General features: G+C 57.9%; 1 protein-coding gene across 2 annotated transcripts; it reads right to left on the bottom strand.

Annotated features, from left to right (window-relative positions):
* Positions 1 to 16: 16 nt before the first annotated feature.
* Positions 17 to 10,694, bottom strand: AP3B2 (adaptor related protein complex 3 subunit beta 2). 2 transcript variants are annotated; one of them, XM_072345373.1, is made up of 27 exons: positions 10,415 to 10,694; positions 8,380 to 8,455; positions 8,200 to 8,274; positions 8,012 to 8,107; positions 7,763 to 7,923; positions 7,517 to 7,583; positions 7,036 to 7,218; positions 6,732 to 6,908; positions 6,404 to 6,501; positions 6,141 to 6,195; positions 5,919 to 5,990; positions 5,689 to 5,751; positions 5,356 to 5,488; positions 5,164 to 5,273; positions 4,910 to 5,086; positions 4,644 to 4,830; positions 4,433 to 4,551; positions 4,171 to 4,282; positions 3,719 to 3,935; positions 3,467 to 3,638; positions 3,338 to 3,392; positions 2,697 to 2,803; positions 2,371 to 2,602; positions 2,196 to 2,280; positions 1,515 to 1,612; positions 675 to 813; positions 17 to 393 (listed from the first exon to the last, which is right to left on the bottom strand). In XM_072345373.1, exons 1-27 carry the CDS (start codon positions 10,525 to 10,527, stop codon positions 243 to 245), a joined length of 3,330 nt encoding a protein of 1,109 aa, XP_072201474.1. In that variant the 5' UTR covers positions 10,528 to 10,694; the 3' UTR covers positions 17 to 242. The 2 variants fall into 2 exon arrangements, with proteins under 2 accessions (XP_072201474.1, XP_072201475.1); XM_072345374.1 differs by having other exon boundaries at positions 25 to 393; positions 3,470 to 3,638; positions 10,415 to 10,679.
* Positions 10,695 to 11,110: the final 416 nt, after the last annotated feature.

Raw genomic sequence — 11,110 nt, 5'->3', positions numbered from 1 at the left:
ACACACACACTGGAGGAGCTGGGTGCGGGTTGGAGGAGAGCTTTATTGGCCGTAATAAATAGGGTTACATGGGGCAACTGGTGAGAGATGGGTGGTTGGAGCTACCGCATCCCCACTGAGGGACATCACCCTGCCCCGCTCCATGGGGGTTGGGGCAGGGAATAACCCCATAATGGGGACAGGAGGATTTGGGGAGAGCGACGCAGGGCAGAGGGGTGGAGGAGTGCGGAGGGGCCCAGCTGTCACTGCGCCAGGGCCTGGATGATGTCCTTCACCAGCATGGTGCCGATGACCATCTTCTCACTGTTGATGGTCAGCTGGGCCGCCGCTCCCTCCCGCCACTCCAGGGTGATGAGCACCAGGCTCCCGCTGGTCACCGTCTTGGCCGCAAACCTGCCCGCCAGCAAACATGAGGCATCAGGGTGAGCTCAGCCCTGCACCGTCAGCCCGTCCCCTGCCCTGGGATGGGGAGCGGGGAGGTGTCAGCCACCCACAGCCACTGCCACAGGGGGTTTGTGGGAGGGGCTCCTTGTCCTAAAGGAAGCCCCAAGAGTCCCCATAAGGGAGCTGATTTCATTTGGGTAGCGTTGCATGGAGAACCGTGTGTGCCCAGACCCAACCTTATCCTTGCAGTGGGTCTCAGTCCCTGGGAAGTTGAGATGCTACAAGGCTACCTGTACTCATTGTCAGCTCCACAGGGCACACGTCCCACGTTGGCAGCCGAGGTCACTTGCTGGACGATGGCATGGTCGCTCCGGCACTTCTCAGGCAGTGTCAGCTTCTCCGTGATCTCACTCATGCCCGTCAGTTTCCCTGGAGCGGGCAGCAGATGCCCTGCTCATCTCTGTCCATCACTGGTAGCAGCTGTGTCCCCACCAGGGCCCATTTTGCTGTCCTCAAGCCAAGCCCTCAGTCCTGTCCCCTCCCAGCTCAGCTCTGTCTCAGGACACCTCTGGATCCTCAGCAAGGTCCTGACTCCCTAGACCTTGGCAGAGGTGGATTTGGGAAAATCTTTCCTCCGTGACCCTTTCCAGGCTTGTCCCTGTCACCCTGCCTGGTGGCAGCAGCCTGTGGCCAAGTCCCATGTCTGTAGGGATGGGCTCCTCCAGGCAGCAGCAGTGTGAGGTGATGGAGCCAGGTTCTATAGGCACTGAGCACCCACCGCATCCTGGCATCTCCAGCTCACTACAGACATGTCTCTTGGAGTGAGGTGGCACAGGGCCAGGGCATCCCTGTCACTCACCATGAAGTGACATGATATTCCTGTGCCAAGCAGGAAGAGGTCTGGGGACCCTGTGAAGACCCACAGACAGGATCTTGAGATGTCCCACTACCCCACAGGGCAACCTTGGGGCCAGAGGGGAAATTGGGAGCTACTCTAGAGCCACTTACCATTACCCCGCCGTGCAAAGTGCTCTGGGCCATGGTGCAAGTGGCAGGGGGACAAAGCATGCAGTGAGTGCCACCGTGGGGATGGTGGGTGACCCCCTGGCATGGCCCTGGTTGACACTTACCCTGCTCCTTCCTGAACTCGTTCTCGCTCATGAAGACAGGGGCCATCAGCTCCCCAACTGGTGGCTGGATGGAGACGTAGAAGTGGCGCGTGTGGGTGCTGGGGACACAGGCGGGTGAGAGGGGATGCATGAGAGGACACTACTTGCCCCTGCCCTGACCCTAACCCTAAGCCATCTCAGGCAGGAGGATGATTGGAAGGAAACTGAGGAACAAAATGGCTGGAGAATAGGGAATTCTGGCTGGCTGGACCGGGGACTGCTTCCACCTCCTTGTATTCTAGTACATGCCCCACTGTCCTCTGGAGCACCCTGCCAGTGTTCCTCCTCCCTTGGAAGGACCCCGAAGCCCATCCTGGTGTCCTCATCCCTCTGCCCCACTGTCTGCTGCAGTTCACCACACCCTGTTCTGCTGTTTTTGGGATACTCCAATGCTCTGTGCTGATATCCCTTTTCCCCCAGTGCCCATCTAGCTGTCCCCGAAGCCCTGTCTTGCCATTCCTTGCCCCTTGGGCTCCCTTGTACCCTGTCCTGCTGTTCCCCAACCCTTGGGGTAGCCAAAGGGCTTGCCCTGCTATCTGTTGTCCACTGCAGCCCTGTGTCCCTTAGAGGGCTGTTGATACCCATCCCACTGTCCCCATCCCCTGGGACAGCCCTCCTGTCCCCTCCTACCCAGTCACTCACCACAGCTGGAAGTTGGCTGCCTGGGTGGAGTCGCAGAAGTCGATGCCCATCACCACGCTGGCTGTGTCCCCAGGTGCCAGGCTCTCTGAAAGCACAGGGCTGCCACCGTGTCCCACCTCCCCTCCACCACTGTCCCCTCTCATCCCCAAAGCATTGGTGCTGTGCTACACCATACCAATCTCAGGGAACTCCTGGATCCGCATGCCCGCAAGCAGCTTGGGCTCGCTGACCCGCAGGCTCTTCACCTCGGCATCAGTGTTATTGGAGATTTGGATCTGGACAGCCACCATGTGCGGGTCTCCCGGGAAGGGACGGCGGCTGAAGCAGTACTCAACTGAGAGCCCCTCACCCGCCATGCGGTGCAGCAGCTCGTATGTCCTCACCGTGCCAAACGCTGGGCTCAGCAGCTGCCAGGGACCACAGGACAATATGGGCCACCAAGCCCACCCCGTGGGCGACAGGGTCTGGGTAGCCCATGGGAGGAACATGGAGGACACTTACGGCAGGTGCCAGGGAGGTGTCGGTAAGCGTGAGGCCCTCTAGATCAGTCACCAGGCTGGTGGAGATGATGCTGCTGGAGGAGACGGGCTGGGGAGGTGGGGGGGTGACTGCAGGGGGAGGAAAGGGTTAACAAAGCTCCAGTGAGACACAGTCCTATGGGGACAGCCCTATGAGGATACCACATGGGGACAGTATTCACAGGTATGTGAGGACAACTCCAGTGAGACAACAGCAGAGGGATACCAACCACATGAGGACAGTCTCAGTGGTGTATCCCCATGAGGACAACAGCAGAGGGACACTGCTTGGGGACAGCCTCAATGGTGTAGTCCCATGAGGAAACAGCAGAGGGACACCAACCACATGGGGACAGCCACATGGGGACAGCCACATGGAGACAGCCCTAGTGGCACAGTCTCAGGGGCAAGTCCCTCAGGCACCACCCGAGGGGAAACCGCAGCATGGGATATCCTGGTGGCACAGTCACCTCCCCACGACCAGCCACAGGAGACGGCAGCCATCCACTCCCACATTCTCTGTCCCCATTCCAAAGACCCCACACATCCCTGCATCCCCCTACAGGAACTCATGCCTCAGTTTCCCTAGAGCCACCACCATGGCCATCCCACTCAGCCACTCACAATCATCCAGGTCGAGCAAGGAGATCTCCTTGGGGCCAGCCTTGCTGCTAGGGATCTACAAGGTGTCAGAGACATGGGGTGAGCAGAGTGCAGAGATCCCCCCCAACCTCCTCCTGGCCCTGTTCTCACCACCTTCCTCCGCTTGGCCTGGACCGTGGTTGGTGCCTCAGTACCAGAGTCCGATCCTGAGGAGCTGCTCTCAGAAGCACTGGCCTCCTCTGATGAGGTCTCAGCATGACCCTTCTTCCCCTGTGGCCCCACAACCTTTTTCACCTTTTTCCCCTCAGCCTCCTCTTCCTCACTGGAGCAACAGGGAGAGGGAGGCTTTAGGGGAGGCCATGCCACCAGCTTGGCTGGGGGAATCCAGCCTCCCCAGGTTACCTGCCCATGCTCCCTGAGGGTGCCTTCCGGGGGCCTCCCTTCTCCTTCCTCTTCTTCCTCTTCTCCTCTTCCTCCTCCTCCTCCTCCTCCTCCTCCTTGTCCTCTGACTGCTCCCCGCTGCCTTCCTCTTCCTCCTCCTCATCCTCCTCCTCACTGCTGGAGCTGGAGGTGCCGGAGCTGCTGCTGCTGCCACTTTCCTCACTGTCGGACTCGGGTTCTGCAGGGGACATGGTTCATTCCCACTGCTCTGTCTCTACATCTCCACCATACCCCACAGTGTCCCACTGTATCCCATGTCCCCAGAGCTGCTCATGGCATGCTGTAGCACCCCCACATCTCCTACCACATCTTAGCTTCCCCAGTATGATGGGATGTCCTTAGCATGGTGACCCTGACCCCATGCTCCCCCATGGTGTCCTCTGCCCACCATGATGGCTCCACCACGTCCTCACCACTGTCTGCTGATTCTGTGGGCCCTGACTCCCCCTCTGAGTCAGAGTAGAAAGGTTTCTCCACCTTCTCCTTCCTCTTCTCCCGGCTGGTGCACTTGGTCCACTCAGGAACCTGCTGACACAAGGCTTGTTAGGGTTCTCACTCAAAGTGGCTGTGCGGTCACCCGCAGAGGATATGTGGCACCTTCTGGAGTTCTCCCAAGACCCCAGCAAGATGTCCTGACCTTAGTATATCCCATGTACACCAGGGTGCCCCACACACCTCCACATTCCTCACAGAGGGGTCTGGAGCCTCATCTGGCCAGTCTGGCAGCTCCTGGTACCCAACAGCCTTGGCATTGAGCAGATGGGACAGGGATCCCAGCTGGAAATGGTCCCGGTCTACGGCAGAATGAGAAATGATTGCAGCTCAGGAATTGCACTGCGGTGATATTTCACCCCATGTCCCCACACCCTGCAAGCAGAGTGGGTACCTTTGAAAGAGGACTCCAGGATGGGAGCGGGTTTTTGAGCCAGGAAGAGCTTCTTGGCATATTTGTTGAGGGCCCCACTCTTCTCAGTGGGCACAATGAGCTGGCGGATGAAGCGAGCACGGTCACGGATGTCGTAATTTTGGTCATACTTGGCCAAGTTGAGCACGTACTGGGTCAGGAGCTTGCTCTGCATCGAGGGACATGCTTAGGGCAGTCTTTGGGCTAAGGAAACTGAGTCAGGCAGTGGGGTCATGTGCCCAGGGTACCTGCTTGGAGTTGGTTAGATAGAGCTTGGCTGCGAGGTTGATGACCTGCAGCTTAACGATGTCTTCCTCGTTAGTGAAAGTCTTAGCCATCTTGCGCAGCACATCAGGTGCAATCTTGGGCACGTGCTCACAGTACTCGCCGATCAGCCACAGGATGCTTGCCCGTGCCATTGGCACCTGCAAAAGAACCCCAGGCATGTGGCATCACTGCCACCCTCTCTGCTCCAGAGAAGGACACACAAGCCTTGACCCACCTGGATGTTATCGGTGAGCTTGGCCATGTGCTTGATGATCTCACTGTGCTGAGCTGGCTGCATCTGCAGCAGCTTCTTGATGACTACCACGGACTCAGCCACCACTAGCTCTGTGGGTAGAGACTCAGCCTCAGGGGGATCCTCCCTGAGGGACAAAGAGCCCATATTTCACCCCCCACCATGTATGCTCACCGTCCCGGTTGGAGAGGAGCTGGACCAGACCATTGAGGCAGGTGTCCCGCACCTTGCCGATGTTGGTGGCACAGCGTCCAATGGCTTGGATGGTGGCTGCCACAAAGTCCTTGTCCATGCTGCGGATATAGGTCTGTACAAGGCAGAGCATATCACTTGTGTGCCAGCACTGGGTGCCTGCACCATGTGGGGCCTTGCATTGGGGTTGGCACAGCCTCATCTCTCTCCTCCCACTGGGGCTCTCCTCTGCCCCCTGCGCAGTGGCATTTTGGCACCTAGAGCCATGCCACAATGACAACATGGTGCCTAAATCTGCCTGTGTCCATGACATACCTGAAACTCCCTCAGGATGGTAGAGATGTTGGTCTCATTGGCCAGGTTGGTGAGAACCTCCAGCTGCAGGAAGGAGGGAAAGGTAGTCAGCTTGGGGACATGACCTGAGGTCACTGAGTCCACGGCGCCTGCCTGTCCCTCCAGCATGGAGGATGGATGCTCCATGTTGGAGAGCTCCAAGGAGCCCCAGAGTCCCCAGTCCTGGGCCCTGCCAGGTGTTTCCAGCTCACCTTGAGGATCTTGATCTGTGTGGGGTCCGTGGAGCGGATGTAGAAGCTCTTGAGATAGGGCTCAAACATTCCCTGCGCAGAGAGCCAGTGGTGTTAGTACCATCACTGTCTCTACCGTGCTCACCCATGGGCAGGTGGCCCTGATGACTGGCTGCCAGACAGTCCTCACTCCATTCCAGAGTTAACAAGGCTGACTCTTCCAGTACCAGTGCCCAGACTCACCCGCCGTTTGATGGACATGGTGGCCACGTTCTGCAGCACAACATACTGCACCTCACTGTGGGGACAGAGAGGGAACTACCATCAGGGGGCAGACCAGACCTCTGTCTCCGTATGCCCCCATGAAGACAGGCCAAGACTCACCATCAAGGTAGTGCTACCACAATGCCTCCACCCCTTATCCAGGATGTCTGAGGTTCCCCACGAGTCTCACTGGCCATGTCCTCTAGGGTGGGGGGAACCACCAAAACCCATGTGCCACATACCTGTGACTCCGCAGGAGCCGCACCAGTGCCTTGGCAATGACGCCAACCTCTGCCTTGGGTGCCAGATGGAAGTACAGCTGTGCCACAGCCATCACCACCTGCAGGGAGACACTTGCCTGTCCCCAGTGCTTCATGGAGACATGCCAGGGAATTGCCGTTCCCAGCAGCACAGGGAGGAAGCTGAACCCTGGGGAATGCCACCCATGGAGATCTCTCAAGACATTCCCAGCACCGTGGTGGGTTCTTGCCCAGTGGGCATATCGTGAGCCCAAGGCTGAGGGACACTGCTGATGGCCTTGGGGACAAGAAGGACTAGAATTGGGCTCACTGCAGCATTGCGGCTCTGCAGTAGGGGTTTGGTGTTGCGCAGCAGCAGGCGGTGGTCGGGGTCCATGACATAGGGTTTGCGCTTGGCCAACGAGGCAGCCTCTGCCTTGGCATCCTTGGTATCCTCTTCCTCGGAGCCGTAGAAAGCCTTCTCTGCACTCTCCTCTAGTAGGGATTCCTGTCAGCAACACACACTTTCACTCTAAAACCCAAACCACAGCAGCAGGACACTGGAGCATCCCTGGTGTCAAGGTGGCCAGGGACACTCCAAGATGGCTAAGACACTCTGAGGTTCCCAAACTCACATTCTGATTGGGGCTGAGGAACTGGGTGCGTGCATAGCGGGTCAGCATGTTGATGATCACCACCTGGCCCCATTCCTCCACATCAATGAGCAGGTTGCAGAGCTTTCGGTAGTTCTTGTGAATGAGGTCAATGCGCTCTGGGCAGACCTCCTCAAACGCCATCACCACGCTGCCGGCCACTAGCTATGGAGGAAAAGTTGGGGTGGCTCAATGGAGTGGTGGCATCTCCAAGAAGATGCTGGTTTTATGGGGAAGGGGATTTCCCCATGAGGATGATGGTTTGATGGGGGTGGTGGCATCCTTGTAGGATGCCATCTCTGTGGGTATGGCTGCATCCCTGTGAGGATGCTAGATCAGTAGGATGGTGACATCCTTGTGAAGATGCTGGCACTAAAGAGATGGTGGCACCTCCAGGAGGATGCTGGCTCAGCAGGGACAACAGCATCTTCACATTTGGGGATAGGAGAGAAACAGAGCTCACTGTGGTCTTGTCCGCCAGCAGCTTCTCAATGACTTCGATGAGCTGGTCCTTCTGATCTGAGTCAAGACTGCAAGGGAAGAGTGGGCTTGGTGTGGGTGGGATTGTATCTAGCCCCAAAAATCTTCCCTCCCTCTTGGCACCAAGCAGCTGAAACTCCACCACCAAGATCTGAGCCCATAGAATTTAGCAAAAAGATGTGCAGAGCTTTCAATGAGTCTCCCTCATTCTCAGCAGCCGTCCTATCACCTGTGGAGCTTTGGGATGGCGTGGGCAGCTGTCTTCCGCACATATGGGGACATGTCTGACGCAGCTTCCTTGATGGCCAGCATCATGATGGGCACAATGATGGGCACACGGATGCTGGAGAGGACACGCAGAGCACTGGCACGGATCAGCTGGTTGGGGTCCTACTGGGATATATGCATTGCTGCAAGGAGCCAGGACAGCCTCACGGCCTTCCTGTTGGCCCCAGAAAGGGGCAGAAATGATTCCCACCTTGAGTCCCCGCTGGAAGGTGGAGATGGAGAGCAGGGCTAGATCCTGCTGCTCCTCTGCGTAGCGCACCAGGTACACATACACCAGCTTCTTCACCTACAGGGTGGAGACCAAGACTGTAGGGACCGCCAAACACTCCCAAGACCCTCCCAAACAGAGAGCATCCCAAGCCCTGGGAACAAGCTCACCTCAATGTTCTTGCAGGCAACATTCTTCACCACAGCTGGAAAGAGGTCGGAGGCATTTTTGCCCCGGGCGATCATCTACGGAAGGAAGGAGTGGTGTGACTTGGGGTGGCTGGTGTGGCACATCATGGCACAGCACAGCCCGGCATGGCACAGAACAGCACTGCACACAGCGCAACCCACCGCCACGATCCTCTTCATAGCCTCCAGCTTGAGTGAGTCCTTGTTGCTGTCCAGCATCTCCTTGAGGTCATCGTGCCTGTACCACATCAGGGTGGAAAGTGCTGCTGGCCACTTTTAGCCCTTTTTAGCCCCCTTTTTAGCCCTTTCCCGTGGTGAGAGATGCCTGCAACCTGACCCCCTGGGGCTGTGCAATATTGATAGGGCAGGAGTTGGGTTACAGCTGCATGCAAAAGGAGCTGGAGTGACTGGCATGGCACTGGCCACCAACTCTGTCCCCTCCTGGTCATCAGCTGGACGTCTCTTGTCCCCTCCTGGGCACGCTGTTGTGAATGCACCCCAACAAACAGCTTTTTCCCCGTGCCCTTCTTGGTGTGGTGATTGCGAACAGTGTCCCCTTTTATAAGACACTTCTGTCTCCACCAAACCGGGGGGGACTTGCAAGTTGGCATCTACCCACAACAGCCCCATCTTCACAACAAAACAGCAATTTTCCCATACCAGGACAGATCCGCACCAAAACAACTCCACTATTTGGTAACAGTCTTCTGGGGCACACGACATCCCAAGACCTCCTAGGACAATGCTCATCCCCAGCCACCACTGTCACTATCCCTGGGGGCTCCCTGGGGAGGTCTTACCGTGGTGGCTGCCCGGTGCTGGCAGCCACCTCATCCTTGGGGGCTGCCAGTGGCCGCAGCTCGTCAGCACGCAGCGCGCTGTAGCAGGTAGGTGGCCCAGCCTCGGTGGCCAACACTGGGCTAGTCACCTCCTCAGCCACATCACTGCCTGTCACCGATTTTGGCCGCAGCAGCTTCTGCACAGGTGGCAGTGAGAGCATTGCTATGGCTGAGGGTGGTCCTGGGGACAGCGGGTATGGTGGCAGGGCTGTGGCCTTGCTCCTCCTCCTGAAACCTGATGCTGGGCTTCGGGTTGGGTTGCATTGACAATCCAACAAGGCCACCAAGGTGCTTTGAAGTCCCAAGAGCCACCCACCCTGTAGCCAGGATGTGGGAACATGTCACAGAGATGCTCCTCTGGGGACTTAGAGTGGCTCAGTCTTTTCTGAGGACATCCCCAAAGGGGTGGTACAGTTCTGGGTGTTTCAGTAGAGTGACGGGTGGCACATAGGGCTCATGGTGACAATAACAGATCCAGTGTGGCCACAGACAGATTGAGCAGCACGTGGGTGAAAGAGCCACTGCCAGGGGTCAGGGATGGGGGACATTGCTAGGCTGGGGGACATTGCCAGGAGGTCAGGAATTTGGAAAAATTGCTGGGAGGGCTAAGATGGGGGACAGTGACAGAGTGGGAGTCATGGCATGGGGTGGAGGGGGTGGGGGGGAAGGATAGAGTCAGAATAAGGAATATTGACAGGGTTGTAAAGGGACAGTGCCAGCAGGGGGACACAGGCAGGGGCTGGAGGTAGGAGACACTGTCAACCTGAGGGACACTGCTGAGTTGAAGGGGGACAATGACAAAGTGGGGGACATTTTGTAAGGATCGGTGATAGGGGACAGTGCTAGTGGGCAAGGGACTGGGTACCATGCCATGCTGGCGAATGTTGCCGGATGGGGGGGGGAACCCTGCTTTCCCCTCTTCCTTTGCCCGTTCCGCCTCCCAATCCCCCCCCCCCCCCCCCCCCAAACTGCCCCATATCCCCGTGTCCCCTAAAGCCTGCTGGCCGCAGGTGACACCTGCCATCCCCGTGCCATTGGGCACTGCATGCTCAGCACGGGGGCATAAGGATCCTGCAGCCCCCCCCCACCCCGTGCCGTAGCGGGTGCGTATCTGGGAGCCATGTCCCCCCTGGGGTCAGCGAGGAGGCTGCTTCCCATCCCCACTCCTCCCCATACCCCCCTGCTCCAAAACGCCGCTTTCCCCTCAAAAAGGCGGCGCATCCTTTTGCCAAAGATGCCGCATCTCCATCCGTGTCCCCACGCCGAGGTGGGGTCACCGCCACCCGCAGCCATTGTCTTCGTGGGGTGTTTGCGCGCGCGCATGTGCCACCCGCGTCCCCGCGTCCCCGCGTCCCCACCTCTTGTAGTCGGAGGCGAAGATGCCGCCGCTGGCGGGGTCGTGGCCGTACTCGGGCTCCCCCAGGCTGGAGGACCCCCCCTTCTCTTCGCCGTAGGCCGGGCTGGCCGCCATGGCGCTGCTGGCGCAGGCCGGGATGCGCAGCCTGGGGACGCCGCACTGATGTCAGCGTCGTGCGAGGACGGCCACCGCCACCGCTTAAAGGCACCGGGGAGCGCAGCGCCCGCGGAACCGCACGGCCTTGGGGATGCTCCGCCGCCGGGTTTCAGGGCGACGCACCCACGTGGCTCGCCCCCCACCCACCCCTCCTCCTCCCATAAAGAAAGGATGGGGGAGGAGGAACGTTGGGGTCCGCAGTCCTGCAGGGGGAGTTTAGGAGCGCAGGGGTAAAGCACCGCCTGGGGGTCTTGTTATTCGGGGTGTGTGTCGTGATTATTTAATTTGGGATGCCGTGGTTTGGGATATCAGCATCTGGGACGTGATTATTTGGGATGCTGTTATTCAGGATGCTATTATTGTTTTTATTATTATTTTTATCATAATTGCTATCACTGATATTATTTACTATTATTATCCTCTACTATTACTATCACTGTCATTTACTATTACTGCCGTTACTAATAACAGTAATATTATTACTAATATTACCTCCATTGTTGTTATTATTCACAGATTGGTACCACTGTGAGCCTTATCA

This window comes from Excalfactoria chinensis, chromosome 10 (genome assembly GCF_039878825.1).
Source record: "Excalfactoria chinensis isolate bCotChi1 chromosome 10, bCotChi1.hap2, whole genome shotgun sequence".
NCBI classification, from domain to species: domain Eukaryota; kingdom Metazoa; phylum Chordata; class Aves; order Galliformes; family Phasianidae; genus Excalfactoria; species Excalfactoria chinensis.
This window is presented reverse-complemented; position numbering and strand designations above follow the sequence as displayed.